General features: G+C 51.9%; 1 protein-coding gene, 1 long non-coding RNA gene and 1 other non-coding gene across 8 annotated transcripts in view; 1 reads left to right on the plus strand and 2 right to left on the minus strand.

The window, feature by feature from the left end:
• Nucleotides 1-2923: 2923 nt before the first annotated feature.
• The window catches only part of ABCC1 (ATP binding cassette subfamily C member 1), a 155001-nt gene continuing 139132 nt past the window's right edge, over nucleotides 2924-18792 (minus strand). For 3 of the 4 annotated variants that reach the window (XM_021086560.2, XM_085017489.1, XM_085017488.1), the window contains 8 exons: nucleotides 15352-15551; nucleotides 13605-13731; nucleotides 12684-12785; nucleotides 8985-9131; nucleotides 7470-7628; nucleotides 6130-6296; nucleotides 5307-5501; nucleotides 2924-4518 (listed from right to left, as the gene is read on the minus strand). In XM_021086560.2, the coding sequence (XP_020942219.2) occupies nucleotides 4410-4518; nucleotides 5307-5501; nucleotides 6130-6296; nucleotides 7470-7628; nucleotides 8985-9131; nucleotides 12684-12785; nucleotides 13605-13731; nucleotides 15352-15551 (1206 nt within the window). In that variant the 3' untranslated portion in view covers nucleotides 2924-4409. Of the gene's footprint in view, nucleotides 4812-5306; nucleotides 5502-6129; nucleotides 6297-7469; nucleotides 7629-8984; nucleotides 9132-12683; nucleotides 12786-13604; nucleotides 13732-15351; nucleotides 15552-18792 lie in introns of all 4 variants that reach the window. The other variant, XR_014840714.1, reaches the window with a different exon arrangement.
• On the plus strand, nucleotides 4316-10887 carry LOC146404521 (uncharacterized). 3 transcript variants are annotated; one of them, XR_014840724.1, is made up of 4 exons: nucleotides 4316-4545; nucleotides 4780-4989; nucleotides 5955-6073; nucleotides 6407-6621. It is a non-coding gene; the product is annotated as an uncharacterized LOC146404521 (long non-coding RNA). The 3 variants fall into 3 exon arrangements; XR_014840723.1 differs by lacking the exons at nucleotides 4316-4545; nucleotides 4780-4989 and adding an exon at nucleotides 10529-10887 and having other exon boundaries at nucleotides 5411-6073; nucleotides 6407-6592; XR_014840722.1 differs by lacking the exons at nucleotides 4316-4545; nucleotides 4780-4989 and having other exon boundaries at nucleotides 5411-6073.
• Nucleotides 13732-13790, minus strand: MIR7135 (microRNA mir-7135). Its single transcript, NR_128451.1, has one exon. It is a non-coding gene; the product is annotated as a microRNA mir-7135 (primary transcript).

Below are 18792 nucleotides of genomic sequence, written 5' to 3' on the forward strand. Positions count from 1 at the left end.
CTTCTCCAAGTTCATGGGCACTTTATGATGATCCATCCTGACCTAGGGTTTTCAGCCCAGAGTCATCTAAACCCAGATCCCATCCCAGCTTCTACCTCCCTCTGCCAAGATGTGACCAGAAGTTCATTTTGTTTGTTTTTTCTTTGTTGAGGGCTGCACGCACGGCATATGGAAGTTCCCAGGCTGAGAGTCGAATTGGAGCTGCAGTTGCTGGCCTACACCACAGCCACAGCAACTCAGGATCCCAAGCCACATCTGAGACCTACACCACAGCTCGTGGCAAGGCTGGATCCTTAACCCACTGAGTGTGGCCAGGAACCAAACCTACATCTTCATGGATACTGGTTGGGTTCTTAACCTGTTGAGCCACAAGGGAAACTCCCAGAAGTTCATCTTGACCTTCAAGATGGGCTGGAGGTCTGCATCCTTCACCTGCCCCCGTGGTCATGCTGACACAATGCTACCGTGACTGGTGATTGTGCTCCATTTTGCAGATGAGGAGACTGGGGCTCAGTGGACGTGACCTGGCAAGGCTAACTGGCTAGTAAGTGGCAGAGCAGGGATCTGCCCTTGGATCTAACACCAAAGTCCAAGTGAGGGCATCTGCCCAACTGCGGGGCATGGGTAGGGGCAAGACCGGGTGCTTCATGTGTCTCTGCCTGGAGCTGAGCCACCTGTCATCCCGGAGGAGCAACCGCAGGCAAAGGCGGCTGCAGCTGTGTGCTTGGCTCACTCATGTGGGGTCACCCCCGGGGCCACAAGAGCCGCCTTCACAGAGGGGGGTGTTGTGCCAGGAAGCAGTGTGTGGGCTGAGGAGCCAGTGTCCGCGAGAGCCCGCTAACAAGGCTGCTGCTGGGCCCACCCCCTGGCGCCTTGGAGACCTGCCTGCGGGTCACCCTGGCTGCTAATCCCCCTGCCCTTCTGCCGTGGCTCCTGCCAGCGGTGCCAGGCTGGTGGGTGGAGCACAGTTCAGAGGCGGGAAAGCCACATCCAGACCATCGTGGGTCAGTGCCTCTCTCAGTAGGTCCTTCAGCTTCATCCAAGTCTCGCCAGTCCCTGCAAACACAGCCCTGCCCTCAGTGCCCGCACCATCGCTTTGTTCATCCCCACAATCAGACACGGAAGACGCATCGTCCTGCCCCTCGTGGGGCCTCTGCTGAGGAAGGTACTGTCACAGGCCCCTCTTACAAATGAGAAGACTGAGCGTAAGTAGGGCTGGCTGCAGGGTGTGTGTCCAAACCACACGCATGTTTGAACCACTTACGTTTCTTTAGCGGCTGGGACTTGAGCTCACTAAGTTCAATTCCACTCTAGAAAACCACAGGGGTAGGAAAGGGCTCCTTTGCTTCTTGAGCCAAGAGATTGGTGCGTTTTTGTTCGCCGTGTTTTCCCCGGCACCTGATGCAGTGCACAGCACACAGGAGGGGTCAGTAGATCCCAACTGGATGACATGAATGCATGAATGGGCTCACCATGTATGAAGGCGTCCTAAGGGCCAGGCAAGTGCTGGGTGTTTTACCCCTCATCTCTTTTCAGCCTCACGACCACCAACCCAGGTGGATACGACCCCAGTTGTACTGATGCGGGAGCTGCAGCTCCCAAAGGGCAAGTTCCAGGGGCCCAGTGTCTCGACCCTGGGCCCAGATCTGACCCTGGGATGCTCCAACCAGGATCAGAAGGCAGTCGCTGAGCACGGGCCACGTGCCCTGCTCTCACAGCTGCCACTGTCAAGTAGTGAAGGGAGCAGGCGACGTGGCCGTCTGCGGGAGAGGGAGGACTCCGAGGCAGGGCTGTGCCCGGCACGTTGGAAGAACTCAGTGAGGTGAGCAAGTGGAATGCGGCTGGGGAGCCGAGCGGTGGCCAGAGTGGAGAGCTGACAGAGGGCACGGGGAGCCAGGAGGCCTGTGACAGAGGAGCCACACAATCTGCCATGTTTTCACAGGAACATCAAGGCTGCTGGGCCCGGAACAGACTGTGGGGGGCTGGGGTCAGGCCCAGCGAGGCAACGATGAGGGGGGTGAGGAGTGGTCGGATTCAGGGATGGGAAGTGGTAGGGTTCCGGGTGTGAGGGAGGAAGTCAACTGAATTGGCTGTAGGATCTGGCCCAGGGCGTGAGAACGGAGAAAGGACAAGCGGCTCCCTGCTCCTCCCTGGCCCGGGCCTCCCTTCCCAAGGAGATCCAGGCAAAGGGCTGAGCCCGGGGCCTGGCACGTAGCAGGTGCATTAACAAAGCTGACGTCACCCTTCGACCTCTGTGGCACTGGGACACTCACCTGGAAGAGCAGGTGCGCAGGTCTGTCGGTCTCCCCCACCCCCTCCCACGCATGCGCACTCTGGCTCCACCCTCTTCGGCGTAAACGCTGCACCTGCCCCCCTCTTCCTAAAGCTGATGGACTTAAACCCTGGCCTGGGATTTCTCCTGAGCCCCCAACCGCCCACAACACACCTACAGGCACGTGCCCGGTCACACACCTGTTCAGGATCTGACCCAGGATTTTAAGACTCAGGGTCAGGCCCTGAGACAGAAAACAAACACTGTGTCTAAAATCACCCCCCCACACACCCCCCTGGCCTGGGCAGGAACATCCAGGTGCTTCTCATTCTAACAGCGACAACTGCTCCTCTTCACAACAAGCCCCGGAGGCAGGTATGACCAGCCTCGTTTTGCAGACAAGGTAACCAAAGAACGATGACTAAGTGACTTGCCCAGGGTCACACAGCCAGCAGATGACAAGAGTGCCACACTGACTCTGCCCAAATCCCACCCAATCCCTAACCTCCACATTCCCATTGCCAAGAGCTCCCCCTAGAAACACACTTGCCCTGGAGACAGAACAGCAGCAGCAGAGAGGGGGACCCAGACGGACTCGGGGAGGGAGGGTGAGAACCTCGGCTTCTTTCCCAGAAGAAGATGCAACAATCATTTTAGAAAGAAATAAAATATTTTTTTACTGCAAATTATTTGCAAAAGTTCACGTTTCCAGTGTTAAGTCATTACAAAAAGAGCCCCAAGAAACGCTTGGTTTATCCAATGTGAAAGAATGGTTTAACTTACAAAAAATAAATATATATATTTCCACCTAAAAGAAGAAAGATGCTTCTCTGGTTTGAAGTCAGCACTGAAATTCACATAGCGAGCAGGAATCTTGGGGCAGCCACGACCTCTTTGCTTTTTGGGTCTCACTTTGGTCTCTAAGCGAGGGACCTCACAGGCCTTGAAGAAAGGACGCACCCCCCCCCCCCCCCCCGCCTATTTCTTTCCAGGAACTACAGGGACCAACTGCCGGATGCCGGGCCCCCTGGCCACTCCCTGGGATGCTGCTCCTCGACCCAGGACTTTCTCCCAAGAAATCAAAATCTTGAGACTGCTTTTAAAGTATGGCTCCAGGGAGAGAAACGAAGAAAAAGCAAATCACTGGTACTCGTGAATGGGTCTCCTCTTGTCCAGGAAGAGACCAGTAACCGTAAGTCCAGCTCTCCACGCCACCGCCCCGGGGGGAGAAAGGGAGGAGGAGGTGGCTCAGCGGGGCTTTTCTCTGTACCACCCAGTCACGGGTGGTCACGGGTCATGGTCACGGTCGGGGGGAACCCCTGCGCTCTTGGCTTTGAAGGCCTGGAGGAGCAAGGCCTTTCTAGCCCCGGGCAAAGGGAGGGAGGGAGGCAGGAAGAGGCTGGATGCAGAGAGGTGAGCGGCCTGGAGACCCGAGGCCAGGCCCCCCAGAGTCCAGCCCCAGGGATGAGGCCACCTCCGGTCCGAGGCGCCCAAGTCCTGGTGGAGGCGGCGCCAGCCCGTTGGTTCCCAGCTTCGGAGCAGCTGGAAGACCAGCTGGCGGGTGAGAAGAATGGCCAGAGACCTCGAGGGCGGCAGGGAACTTCACCAGGCCCCTCACCTCTAAACCACAGCCCTGAGGAGAGGAAGCAGCTGAGTGGCGCCAGACAAGGACGGAGAGGGGCTGGGGACCGGGGAGCTTCTCGAAAGCCTGGGACCCACAGCCGTCGGCAGGAAAGAAGTGAGGCCATGGGCGGGATCTGGTCACTAGCATACTGGACACAACTGGTTTCTCTGGAATTCTGGCAGCCCTAAGCTCCCACGGGGCGCTGCGGGCACACATGCCCCCCAGTGGTGTGAGAACACGTGTGCATCTATGGGGGCAAGAGGCCAGGGTGTGCGTGTCTTGCGGGGACCACGTCTCTGTGTTGCTCCTGTTTCTTCACGGCCCATGCCAGCCGGGGGGGCCAGAGGGTGGCTGCTGTGTGTATCTGTGTGTGTGTGTGTTTTGGTTTAGGTTTGTTTTTGTTTTTTTTTTGGTTTCAGTCTACGAGAGCCTTGGGTTCCCAAGGGGGCTGATTCATCCCTGGCTGCGGGCACGTCGGCCCCGCGGTTCTGACCAGCTGCACCCGCTCCGGGCTCACACCAAGCCGGCATCTTTGGCCATGCCGTAGAAGAGACCTCGCTGCTGCAGGAGCTCGGAGGGGGAGCCGTGCTCCCGGATCTCCCCTTTGTCCAGGACGATCACCCTACAGGGCAGGAGACAGACATGAGGGGTGGGTGAAGGGCTGGCACCTCCCGCCCCATGGGCCCACCAGGCAAGTCCCCACTTTGGGTCAGGTCGCTAACACCATCTGCCAGGACTGCCGCGGGAGCCTTTCCCCCGGCTGCCCATCCTCAATCCCAGTTCTCATTAATGTCGATGTCCGGTGACGCCACCCCCGGTCCCATCACCTTTCACCTTTCCTTCCCAGCACAATTCGCTTTTATTTATTTTTTGCTTTTTTTAGGGCTGCACTCCCAGCAGAGGGAGGTTCCCAGGCTTAGGGGTCCAATCAGAGCTGCAGCTGCCAGCCTACGCCACGGACACAGCCCTGCAGTATCCTAGCTACGTCTGTGACCTACACCCCAGCTCACGGCAACACCGGATCCTTAAGCCAGAGAGAGGCCAGGGATGGAACCCACATCCTCGGGGATCCTAACCTGCTGAGCCTCAGCAGGTACTCCCACAATTTGCTTTTATTTGTTGCCATGTCTCTCTTCTGTTTCCGGACCCAGCCCCTAACGAAGCTATAAGCTTCCATGGGCAGGCTCCTGTCTGACTCCCAGCTGAGGCCCCAGGGCCTGGGACAGAGCCAGGACTGTGGCAGGCACCCCACACATCTGTGCTGATGGACTCCACGAGTCAGTGATGTCAGAAAGGCCCAAGGACCCAGAGAGGTGCCACCCGCTGGGACGGTCCCTAAGCACAGGGACACGGAATGAATGGAGTGGGGTGAAGCCCCAGGCCCAGGGCCTTCTCTGCCAGGAGCGTCACCTGGTGTAGTCCATGATGGTGTTGAGCCGGTGGGCGATGGTGAGGACGGTGCAGTCATGGAACTGCGTCCGGATGGTGGACTGAATGAGGTCGTCCGTTTCCAGGTCCACGGCCGCCGTGGCCTCATCCAACACAAGGATCTTCGTCTTCCTCAGCAGGGCCCGGGCCAGGCACACGAGCTGACGTTGCCCGACGCTTGACCGGAGGAAAAAGACCAGATCACAGTGTCAAAACCACCCCTGTGATCAAAGCCCAGGCCTGGGGGGGGGGGGAGGGTGCAGGGAGAAGAGACCCTGGGTGTTGCCTAGACCAGGCGAGCACGTCCACTCCCCACACCAGTGCCCGGGGCAGACATCACTAATCAGAACTGCCGGCTAGAAGCACTTGAGCGTTGGTGGTTGGTTGTCATGGTGATGGATAAACAAAGAGGTGCGGGATCCCTACTGTGCCAGGCATTAACACTTTAACCGATGGGTGGGGACAGGGAGGGCCCAGAGCCCTGCTCTCTACTGACTGAAGAGGAGACTTTCAGAAGTTTAGCAACTGCCAGCCACTCCCATTGAATGGACCCGGTGGGAGAGGGGAAGCGTTCTGGCCACTGTGGCTCCCCCTCCTGGTAAAATGAGCCCGGACTGAAATCCATTTTAGATACTGAAACCGAGGCCCCCAGAGGTGAAGAGCCAAACAGCGCATCTGGCAGAGGTGGGACTCAAACCGAGGACAGACACAGCTGCAAAATGGCAAAACCTTCCACCACCCTGACAGAGGTAGGGCAGAGTAGACCTGGTCGGGGGCGGGGGGGGGGTACCCCCCCCCCACTCACCTCAGGTTCTCCCCGCCTTCCGCGCACTCGTGGTTCAGCTTATCGGGAAGGGCGGACACGAAGCCCTTGAGGTGGGCCAGCTCCAGGGACGTCCAGACCTCTTCCTCTGAGTACTGGCTGAACGGGTCCAGGTTCATGCGGAGGGAACCTGAAAACAAAACTGGATCCTGTCGGGAGGGAAGACAGGAGACGACGAGTGAGGCTTGTGTCCCTTGTGGACAGGAGTGGGGCAAAGACGTGGGATACAGAAAGTTCTGGTGGGTCTTGTTCAAAACAGGGTTTCAGGAGCTCCCTGTGGCCTAGCAATGAAGGATGCGGTGTTGGCACTGCAGTGCCTCGGGGGTGATCCCTGGCCTGGGAACTTCCACCTGTTGCAGGTGTGGCCCCCAAAAAAAGGAGTTCCAGAGTTTCTCAGGACCACCACTTCTGAAGATACCAACCACCATGCGGGGACCTGGGTCAGGTGAAATAAAATAGATTGCTTTCCTGCAACACTGCCCAGCGCATTCAATTTGCAAGGTGATGGGACCTTTTGGGAAGGGAGGTGGCGCACAGGTAATTCCTAACTGCCGGGTAGCGTGGATTCCTCCCCATTCCTGCCTCCAAGTAAGAATCCTTTTTTCGCTTTTGAGGGCCACACCAAAGACATATGGACCTTCCCAGGCGAGGGGGGACATCAGAGCTGCAAGTGCCGGCCTATACCACAGCCACAGCCACATGGAATCTGAGCCACGTCTGTGACCTACATCCACCACAGCTCACAAGGCTGGATCTTTAACCCACTGAGCAAGCCCAAGGATCGAACCTGCATCCTCATAGATACTAGTTGGGTTGGTTACCAGGGAGCCACCATGGGAACTCCCCAAGTAAGAATCTTGGAAGAGGTTTCCCACTGTGGCACAGCAGGTTAAGAATCCAATGTTGCCGCAGCTGTGGCTTGGATTTGATCTCTGGCCCAGGAGCTTAAAAAAAGAATCTTCAAAGATATTTGAACCAAAATAATACTAAAAGGCAACATATTAAGAAATCACCAGCTGCAGGAATCAGTCTAGAATCTTCATATTTCTCCCCTGGCTCTTGGGAGGGTGAGAGATTCCTGCCCTGACCAACAGCCAACAGGCCAGTATCCTAACTGGATCCTGTTAGGGGCTCAGGAAACTGCCCGCTGGGTGGCAGCACGGAAGGGATGCTTCATCCCCACTGTTATTTACATGCGAAGAGGAGATTCCGTGAAAGTGTAGCATAATTTCAGTTAAAAAAAACCCGACAATAACAAAGTAGGCCCCGACGTACATTCGTGCTGAAAACACACGCGCTCGGCCTCCGTGAGCCCGGCCCACCTGTGGGATGATGGTGATCTTGAAGCGGAGGTCGTGCAGGCCGATCTGGGCGATGTTGACGTCATCAATGACGATCTCCCCCTCGGCCGACTCATTGATCCGAAACAAGCCCAGGGTCAGGGATGACTTCCCGGCTCCCGTCCGCCCCACGATGCCAACCTGTGGCACAGGAAGGGCCCGGGCTGAGGGGGGATTACTGGGATCCAGGGTTACACCTCCAGCTCCACAGCACCCTTGGTTTTAAATACCTGCCCCAGAGCAGTCTGGTCAGCTGGTCACCCCACCCCCTGCCCTAGGCCCTCTCCCTCAGCAGCTTCCAAAGACACCACTTGAGGGGCTGTTGTGGCCAAAAGTCAAGAAGAACTTCCTTCTCTTTACCAGCTCTTTTGTAACTTAAAATCATGATCAGCTGTTTTTAGAAATTAGTGATTTTCAACTCAAGACACTATTAAGTAATAATCAAATTGTTTTTCAATTCTTCGAGGGTGAGTTTCCCCTCCTGCGCTGCTGAAATTTCTCAAAGGTTCAAGCATATCACCCTCCAGCCCCAGCTGAGTGAGCAGGAAAAAAAAAAAAAGGGTTGGGGCTACAACCTGGTCTCCCACTTACCCTCCTTTGACGGAACGGGGCTCCCCGTTTAATGGCCAATGATTGACATTCCAGTTCCTACCGTCCGCTTTTCTCATCTGGGCTCTGGAACGGCGGCCTCCCCCACCCTGACCGCAGCCTCATGGAGCAGAGGCTCATGATGAACAGGAGCCATAAAGCCTCAGCAAGAACACACCACCCACCCCGTTCCTCCCCTTGTTAGAAGTGGGAGCAATTATCTCACAAGATCAGAAAGTTCTGAGCCTTGTGGTGAGGAGTTTAACAAATCCCTAGGTTCAGAGATGAGAGAAACACAGTCCCCTGGTAAATGGCCAGCAAGACCATCGATCTGATTGCCGAGGAGGGTCTGAGGGTCCCCGGGCAGGGACGCCTTCCAGAAACAGCGGGGGACCCGGGAACAATTCCCAAATTCTGACAATTTCGTGTGTCCCTTGAGCCCTCGCTGGCGGAGACGATGATGTCTTTCTATTCTAGAGACTGCCAACTCAGGTGCCTACGGGGCCAAGTGCACAGGGGGCAGGGAGGCACCCGTGAACTGGGAGGCTTGTGCCTTGTCTGGAAAGAGCCAGGCAGTGAGGAGGTGCAGTGCTGCAAGGTGTTTCCTCTTTCAAGAAAAGCAGGAAAGGGATTTTTATATAAAGCATTCCAAATTTTTCAACACTTGCGATCTAGATTTTGTTTTTTTCATGTTATCTGTGGGCCTCATCTGACCCTCAGGCTAGCAGTCTGCAACCCTGTGGAGACACCCTCTGAGTACCTCTGACGTCCGCAGCCCCCTTCCCCAAAGGCCACCCCTCCCTGTGGTTTGGGGCAGGGACAGACTGAGGAAATGACTAAGCTGGTTGCAACTGCCTGACCGCAAACTCTGCCCGACTGGGAGCTGGTGGGGGGACAAAGCGCACCCACCTTTTCCCCTCCATCGATGGTGACATTGATGTGCTTGAGAACCAGGTCCAGGTCGTCTCGGTAACGCAGGCCGTAGTCCCGGAATTCCACTCGGCCCACCTGGGGCCAGGTGCTGGGCGGAGCCACCTCCGGGATTCGCCAGGGAGCCTGCGGTCACAGTGGGCACAGTGGGTGGGGGGCGAGGATCCTGAAGCCCGTCTCCTGTGCCTCAAGGCTCGAAATGAGCGGCCTGCATGACCCCTTTGACCTCACAGTCCTCTCTGGCTCCCTCTGCTCCCCACACTGACTTCTGGATTGTTCCCTAAACACCCCCACACGGGATGCTTCTGGGCCTTTGCAGCCTCCTCTGCCTGGAATGCTCTTCCTCAAACTACCCTCTCGGCCTGCTCACCTGCTGCAGATCTCAGGTCTATGTGATCACCCTTCCAGCCCTGTCCCCACGTGTCCCCCTGCCACCAGCTCCATTCTCCTTCAGAGAACTTACCTCCCAGCGTCTTAAATACACATTTATTTATTCTGTCACTCATGCCCACTGGAACATCTATGCTATGAGGACAGGTTCTTTTTTTTTTTTTAATTATAGTTGATTTACAATGTTGTGCCAAATGCTGCTGTACAGCAGAGTGACCCAGTCATACATATATGCACATTCCCCCCTTTTTTTTTTTTTTTTTTAGGGGCCTCACCCTCGGCATATGGAAGTTCCCAGGCGAGTGGTCGAATCAGAGCTCTAACTGCCAGCCTACATTACAGCCACAGCAACGTGGGATCTGAGCTGTATCTGCAACCTACACCACAGCTCATGGCAACACCAGATCCTTAACCCACCGAGTGAGACCAGGGATTGAACCTGAGTCCTCAAGGATACTAGTTTGTTTGTTATCGCTGAGCCATGACGGGAACTCCCCATTCCCTTTCTTATATTATCTTCCATCAGGCTCTGTCACAGGTGATTGGATATAGTTCCCTGTGCTGTCCAGTAGGACCTCATCGCTTATCCATTCTAAATGGAATAGTTTGCATCCATTAATTTCCAATTCCCAGTCCATCCCACTCCGCCCCCCTCCCCCTAGGCAACCACAAGTCTGTTCTCTATGTCTGAGTCTGTTCGGCTTTGTAGGTAGGTTCATTTGTGCCATAGTTTAGATGAGCACAGGTTCTTTTATTTGGTTCCTGCTACAGCCCAGGGCCCAGAGCACACAGTAGGTGCTCGGTAAATAGTCATGGACTGGATCAATGAATGAGCAGTCTTCTCTAGACAGACACAAGGGTAAAGGGGAGATACTCTGATGACTTCTAGGTCTAAAGGACATCAGTAATGGATGTGTGTACATGCAGAACTGAATCACTTTGTTGTACAGTAAAAATTATCACAAACCTGGTAAATCAACCATACTTCAATAAAACTTTAAAAATAAACTAATTAAAAGACTGACCAAAAAAAAGCGACAGCTAACACTTGGAGGTCACTCTATCACATGACCTTGTTTAATCCGCACTACAATCCCGTGAATAGGTTCTTTTCTTATCTCTGATTTACACAGATGAGGAAATTAAAACACAGAGAGGGAGAGCAACTTGCCTGAAGTCACACAGCCCCTATTTCTGAAAAGCTGCTTGGTGTTCAGCGTTTCCTGAGGTCTACAACTAACGATGCTCTGAGCCCGGCTCACGGCTATCTTTGGGAAAGGAGAGGAATGGAGAGGATGATAAAGGAAAATGTCTACTCTTTCTGTCCCATAAACTTCCTCTATTAATTTCTTTACAAATTAATTGTATTTCCTTTTTTATAATTTATGTATATAAATAAGGGGACATACTCTAAGAGGGGACTAGAGAGAAGTGGGTGGAACGATTTACCTATAAATATGTATCATACAGAATATAAAAAGACATAAGTAAATACTTGTGTTGCTTGCTTGTTTTTGGCTACACCTGTGGCATGTGTGTTCCCAGCGCCATAGCTGGATCCTTTAACTCACTGCATCCCAAGGGAACTTCCTAAACATATATATTTCAAGAGTGGTAGGACTCTGGGTGATCACTGCCTTGTATTTTTCTTTTTTCTTTTTGGCTATGCCTGAGGCATGTGGAAGCTCCCAGGCCGGGAATCGAACCCGCACCACAGCAGCAACCCAGGCTGCTGTGGTGACAACACTGGATCCTTAACCTGCTATGCCTCAAGGGAACTCTTCTCTCGTATTTTTCAAATATGCTCTTATTCTAAAACTATAAAAATAACTGAAAGTAGTAAAAACAAGTAAAATACTTCTTCAACTGAATTTCACACTTTAATAAACAGGTGAACTGAATGGCATGTGGATTACATCATGAAAGCTGTTATAAAACATAATTTAGGGAGTTCCCTTGTGACACAGCAGGTTAAGGATCCAGCATTGTCACTGCAGCGGCTCAGGCTGCTGCTGTGGTGTGGGTTCTAGTCCTGGCCCAGAAATTTCCACATGTTGTGGATATGGCGAGAAAATAGAAAATTTAAAAATGAATAAATAAATATATTAGGAGTTCCCCAGTGAGGTGAGGCAGTGGGTTAAGAATTCAGTGCTGTCACTGCTGTGGCTTGGGTTGCAGTGGTGGCACGAGTTTGATCCCTGGCCCTGGAAATTCTGCATGCTGTAGGTATGGCCAAAAAATAAAAAATAAAAGTAAAAATTTAAAAATAGATAAATTCAATGTAGGATAGGAAACTCCCAGTGTAGTGTGCTCTTATTTCCACAGGGGGCGCTCACACCACTCTGGTGAATGCTCTCTGGTGAAGCGGTGGGACCTGGTTCACCGTGTCAGGGCATTAAAGGACCTGGCAAAGTTCACCTCTGTAAATCCTCCAGACAGAGTTTAACCAGGGTCACTTGGTCTCACTCCCAAGGTGCATTTTCTCGGAGGGTGGTGTGGCACAAAGGCACAAACCCAAATCCTGGGTCTGCGAGTTCCTAGCCATGTGATACCAGGCAAGTAGCTTTAACCTCTCTGTGTCTGTCTCCTCACCCTTAAATGGGACTAATAATAGAAGGCGAGTTATAAGGCTGTGTAAAGAATTAATGAATTAGTCTATGTCAGATGTTTTGTACAGGATCCGACACCCCACAAGGGCACAGTACCTGTCCCACTGTCTTACGGGTGGGTAGGAGTGGGGATGCAGTAACTCCAGGCAGTACTGCTATTATCACTGTTATCGCTGCAACTGCTCTTCAGAGGTGGTGTGCGGGCAGAATAAGGCAGTTATTAGGGGCAACGTGGCACCAAAGTTTGAGACTTGGGTCCTGTTCCCAGCTGCTCTACTGACCACGTGTGACCCTGGACCAGCCACTGTCCTTCCCCTTTTCCTCCAACTATAAAATGGAGACTTCAGCTAATAACTGCAAGGTTTCTCACGCTTTGGTCAATTCCTTACCAGTATAATGCTTTTTGCAACATCCTTGTACTGATTTTCTTGTTGCTGACTTTTTATACTTTTCAACAATTCATTTGTATTTAATTTTTAAACTTCAAGAGGAGACCAGTATCATTCATTGTCCACCATATAAGTCCCCCCTTAAATACATCATAACAAATAACAGAAGATGGTTTTTGTCAGATAGAGGTTGCCTGTTGAAGGCACACATGGTGTGGCTCAGAGGATTCTTTAGAGTAAAGCCACACTGAAGATCAAGGCCAAGAGATCAAGCCGGGGGCTTGCTTTACCTCCTTCTCGGTGTCTGAATACTCCTTTAGTCTCTCCACAGCCACAATGTTGGTTTCCATTTCAGATGACATCCGAACAAGCCAGTTCAAGTATGCGGTGATCTGTAATAGAAGAGTCACATGGAGCTTCTAGAGTGAGCAAGAGCTGCTCTATTTTCATGAAGTCATAAATTATGAGATGTTCCAGATAACAAAGGTACAGAAAACGGCAGCCTCACATGCTGTGGCTAGGCTTGCTACACCACCTCTCTTAAGCAAGCACCACATTTCAAAATAACCCATGGGCCACACAAGTTAATCAAAAAGGAAATGGAAAAAATATTTTCAACTAGATGATAATAAAACGCAAGGTATCAAAATTTGGGAGATGCAGGCAGTTCCCGCTGTGGCTCGGCAGTAACCAACCAGACTAGTATCTATGAGTATGTGGGTTTCATCCCCGGCCTTGCTCAGTGAGTTAAGGGTCTGGCAGTGCCATGAGCTGTGATGTGGGTTGAAGATGCAGTTTGGATCCAGCATTGCTGTGGTTGTGGTGTAGGCCAGTAGCTGTAGCTCCTATTTCATCCCTAGCCGGAGAACTTCCATGTGCCGCAGGTGTGACCCTTGGAGAAAAAAAATGGGGGAGATGCAGCTAAAGCTGTACTCAGAGGGAAATTTATAGTATCAAATGCATTTCCCATAGCTAGAGGCATCCTCTCAGGCCATCTGAGACTCTCCTTGGCTGGTAGGGGAATCCTGGCTGCATGTCTAATTTCTCTCCTGCTCCAGATGGTCACTGGACTTGAGACCTGCTCCTCAAACTGTAAGTGGCCCCTCTCCTCTTACCCGCTCCCACAAAGATCCAAGGCAAAGGCCCAAAAACCTGACAAGTGGCTCCCCATTAAGAGAACTGGAAATCCATCTGAGAGCACCCCCTCTTACCTGCAGTGAGTAAGACACTGAGAGGCCCACCAAGCCAGCACTGAGGTTGTGCCGGGAGATTACGGCGAACAGGGCAGCAAACAGGACGATGCAATTGCCCACAAACTCCAGTCGTACGGCCAGCCACCTGCTCAGAGACACAGACAGATGGACACACACATACCCCCACAGTCAGTGTCTCAGAGACTTGGTTTTAGGTCAAAGCCAGGGATGGGGGTGGGGCAGACACTACGCAAATTTTAAGAATTCCACAGTAGTTCCTGAGAGAGGCCTTGTTTGCCCTGCTCATGGGACCCAGGGAAGGAGAGCTGGAAGGGACATGATTTCAGGAATTCCTCACTAATTTGGCAACCCCAGGGACTAAAATAGAATTCTTTAGAAATGATCTTCCCAGGAAACTAAAGCTTGGCTTTTTTAGGAAACAACTTTTGTCCCCACTGAAACTTTTAAAACATAACCACGTATACATTTGTTAAGAAGATGTCCTGGAAAATTCCTAAGTACTAGGAAGTCACCAATTGTAAGACCTATCACTGATTTAAAATAACCTTCCTGGAGTTTCCCTCATGGTTCAGTAGTTAACAAACCCAACTAGGATCCCTGAGGATTCGGGTTCCATCCCTGGCCTCACTCAGTGGGTTAAGGCTCCAGCGTTGCCATGAGCTGGGGTGTAGGTCGCAGACACAGCTTGGATCCTGCGTTGCTGTGGCTGTGGTGTAGGCCGGTGGCTGTAGCTCTGATTCAACCCCTAGCCTGGGATCTTCCATATGCCCCAGGTGTGCCCCCCGCCCCCCCCAAAAAAAACCTTCCCTTGACGGAAGAGGAGGGACGTGCGTGAGAAATAAACCATCATTTTCAACGCAGCTGAAGGGTTCGCAGACCCACATCACCCTTATTTCAGAAACGCTGCTAAAAGGTATGGGCTTAGCTTTCAAATAGAAACAGTATCACATCAGCATTAGGGATACTATTTTCATACGCCTTTAATGTTTTAAAATGTAAAGCATGTCAGAGAGACAGGATGATCACTCTTTTCTGCACCACAGCCCTTAAGAGCCACGTGTCTGATCTTCAGTGTGAGCTGTTCGCAGACGCCCGGATTTTGACAAACTCCCTACGCTTTCTGCAAGGGAAGCCCAGCTCTCTCCACGACTTCCCCACCTCGCTGCCTAGTCTCACACTCTGGGATTATCCTGTGCACACGGGGCATCATTTCCAGGGCGCTATTACCCTCTCCCCAGAGTTTTCTATCCCACGTTTCAACAAACATGCAGAAGGATGTAGGCAAGTGGGGTAATAAATACTTTCATAAATTCAGTCAATCATTAGCAACCTTCTGCGCCTTTTTTGGATTGATGCACTTCAACCATCCCTGATCCTCCAAATACCAGTTTCACCACAGTGCACAGTAAACTGCTTCCAAACCTCAGCGCACGGGGGTGGTGTGATGAGAAGCATGGCATCAGAGAGTGGAGGCTGCTGCCACTCATGAGCCTGGATCACCAGGGCAACAGCCAAGGGATGGATTCCGTAGTATTTTCTGATTCCAGAACACTTTTTCCCTGCACTTCACTGCCCCTGGAGCTGCGTGCTGACCTGCCCGTGGTCTTATCTGCGGTCAGCGGTTTTTCCGGTCTTTTGCTCTCACGGAATCTAAGCCTCCCTCCCGTGAGCCCCCCGCTTGGCTCCACACCCTCCTCCAGGAACCGAGAGCCCCCCCAACCCCCGCCCCCCACCACGGCCCCACCTGTTGGCCACGATGCTGGGGTAATAGGCCTTCTGGTTCTCGTCCACCTTTAGGTCGCTCTGGCGGATGAAGCGCTCCTGTTCCTCGAAGGCGCGGATGACGCTGACCCCCAGCAAGGTCTCGTTGAAGTGGGAATAAACTGGGGAGCGGCTGACGGACTCGAGGCGCTTCAGCTGCCGGGAGGAGGCCACGTAGAACCTCTGGGGGAGAGGAAGGACGGGGCATCGTGAGGGAGGGCCCCTCATCTCAGCCCGCAGGGGAACGGAAACGATCCCTCCCGGGGCAACACGCGGGAGCCGGGCGGGCCCGGCTCACCCCGGGAACTGCGGCCGCAGTGCCACAACAATCGCGACCGCAGCGACGCTGAGGATAACACCCAACGCTTAGGTAGAGCCCGGCACCCTGGCACTGCCGTAAGCACTTTCGCATACATCAGCTCATTCAGTCCTCACCAAAAACCTGCAAGTATTTCCCAAGGAGTAAACTGCCGTCTTTCCCAGGCAGTGGCAGAGCCAGGCCTCGAACCCCAACAGTCCTCTGCACCGCACGGCCTCCCTGACACCACTGACCTCTAGCGTGTATGGACCCCGCCGTGTGGCTTTAGGACAGCCGGACCTCAGCTCGAACCCCGACCCTACCCACCGCCGTGGACAGAGACCACATCCCTTCTGCTCCTGCCCTAAGCCGGTTGGTCAGCTTGTCAGAGAGAACAAACGTGAACTGCCCACAGGCGCTTCGAGGAGCCCGGACTGGTCATCTGAAAACACCTCGGTTCTCCTGGCCTCAGTTTCCTCATTGTACAAAGGGGCCCACAGAGGCCGAGGTTCCCTCTTCCCGACATGCTGAAGATGTAATGTGTCTGCACCTGCTCCCTTGACAGCAGAGCCAGGCAGGCTGACACCGGGGGCTTGGGGACGTGGCCTCCTGCCTTGCTCGGGGTGCCCTGGGCCACTCTGGGGCAGAGACCTTCTATGGAGAGCACTGAATGGAATGGGTGGCTCTTGTGGGGCCTTGGGGTCAGCGGCTTCTTTCTGGTAAATCTGAGCCACAAGCTGGGCTGCCTTCTGGAGCCTCAGAAACTCTGAAAATTAACCCACTAATGGTGTGGTCATCTCAGAACAGTGGTTCTGCCAGTTCCTGCACAGAGTCGGATAACATCTCTCCTCCGGCAACTCCCACTGCCTCGAATGATTCGAAATCCAGACCCCTGGGCGTGGCCCGAGGGGGGTGGCGGCATCCATGCCCACTACCCTCTCCTGGCACCAGCTCCTCTCCCCGGCTTCTTTCATCCTGGGTAGGAACTGTTCTGGATGGTTTGTCTGCTCGACTTACCTCCACCTGTCAGGCCCTCAGAATTTTATTTCCTATAAAAAGCGAACCTGAGCCTTATTTTTATTAAGGAATAATTTGCTTTAAAAAATATTATTAGCTTTCCTTTCAAACTCTATTCCAGGAAATGGAATCCACCCTCCTATGGACATACCTTACTCTTCCAGAGACCAAGGCAGTGCCTGTTGCTCAGAAGTAACCCTGCCTCGACAAACACTGCCCGGTAGTGGGCTCCGAGCCGAGATCCTAAGGCGTGTGGCCGGGTCATTTTCACAGATGCCAAACAATCCCTCGGGTGGAACTTTGCCTGATTCCGGCTACGAGGGAGCCCCAAGCAAAGTCCACATCGTCTTACCTCTGACATTCCCTTCTCTAAAAATGACGTCCTTTTAAGTTAAAACGGTATGTACAGCCATGTAAAAAAACTCTGGAGTATACAGCTGGGAAGATTTAGTTAAACATTTCATTAAGCCCATGATCCTGAGAGAAGTGCTATTCCAACTGCATCATAAAACTTAAAAAAAATTTTTTTTGTCTTTTTAGGGCTGTACCTGCAGCAAATGGAGATTCCCAGGCTAGGGGTCTGATCGGAGCTACAGCTGCCGGCCTACACCACAGCCACAGCCATGCCAGATCGGAGCCGAGTCTGCAACCTACACCACAGCTCATGGCAACCTTTGATCCTTAACCCAGTGAGCAAGGCCAGGGACTGAACCTGCGTCCTCATGGATCCTAGTCAGATTCGTTTCCGCTGAGCCACAACGGGGACTCCAGATTTCAGTAGAAAACCTTTTAGATCTTTTCCTGAGAGAAGGGTGGGGTACATACCCTCAACATACCTACATCCTTAAAAACTACTTTTCGAGACAGAACACACATCCACTGGAAAGCGCACTAGATCTTCACAGCCTGATGAATTTTATGTTTATCTACACCTGTAGCCACTACCTGATCAAAATCTAGATAATTCTCTCATGTCCTCTCACAGTCAATACCCCTTTCAGCCACTATTCTGACTTCTATCCCCAGGTCAATCTTGCCTGTTCTTCAGCTTCACAAGTGTGGAACCGCAGGAGGAGGTGTGCAGAAAAGGGCACCCCTCCCACACTGTTGCTGGGAATGTATCTGGTGCAGCCACTATGAAGAACACTACGGAGCTTCCTTAAAAAACCAAAACTACAGCTATCATATGATCCACAATCCCACTAGGCATGCATCCAGAGAAAACTCTGATTCAAAAAGATACCCTCAATATTCACTGTAGCATTATTTACAACAGCCAAGACATGGAAACAACTTAAGTGTCCCCTGACAGAGGAATGGATAAAGAAGATGTGGTACATACATATAACAGAATAGTACACAGCCATATAAAATGAAGTAATGCCATCTGCAGCAATGTGGATGGGCTGAGAGATTATCATACTAAGTGAAGTAAATCAGACAAATATCACAGGATAGCACTTGTATGTGGAATCTAAAAATGAGACAAATGAATTTATATACAACCTAGAAATAGGCTCACAGACACAGAAAACAATCTAAGGGTTACCAAAGGGAAAGGAGGAGGGATAAATTAGGAATTTGGGATTAACAGATATACACCACTACGTATAAAATAGATGGGAGTTCCCTGGTGGCTCAGTGGGTTAAGGATCCAGTGTTGACACTGCTGTGGCACAAGTTTCAATCCCTGGCCTGGGAACTTCTTTACATCATGGGCATGGCCAAGAAAAAAAGATACATATATATATATACACACACATATAACTAAATAAATAGATAAACAACAAGGATCTATTGTATAGCATGGGGAACTATATTCAATATACTGTAATAACCTATAATGGAAAATATCTGAGAGAACAGATTATAGCTTTATAAATATATAACTAAACCACTCTGCTGTGCAGCTGAAACTTATACAACCATACTTTTGTAAAACAACCATATTTCAATAAAAATTAAAATTATTTTAAAAATAAATACTTTAATCTTAAAAAAAAAAAAAACCAAATCATACACATGGACTCTTTCGTGTCTGGTTTCTTTCAATACACAGAGCCTGTGTAAGTTCGGCCTCCTAGTGTGTCTCAGCAGTTCGTTCCTTTT

The sequence above is a fragment of the Sus scrofa genome, chromosome 3 (genome assembly GCF_054392235.1).
Source record: "Sus scrofa isolate SSC_HxYL_T2T_F1_AM1 chromosome 3, Sscrofa_HxYL_maternal_Yorkshire_Landrace_v2.0, whole genome shotgun sequence".
Lineage (NCBI taxonomy): Eukaryota > Metazoa > Chordata > Mammalia > Artiodactyla > Suidae > Sus > Sus scrofa.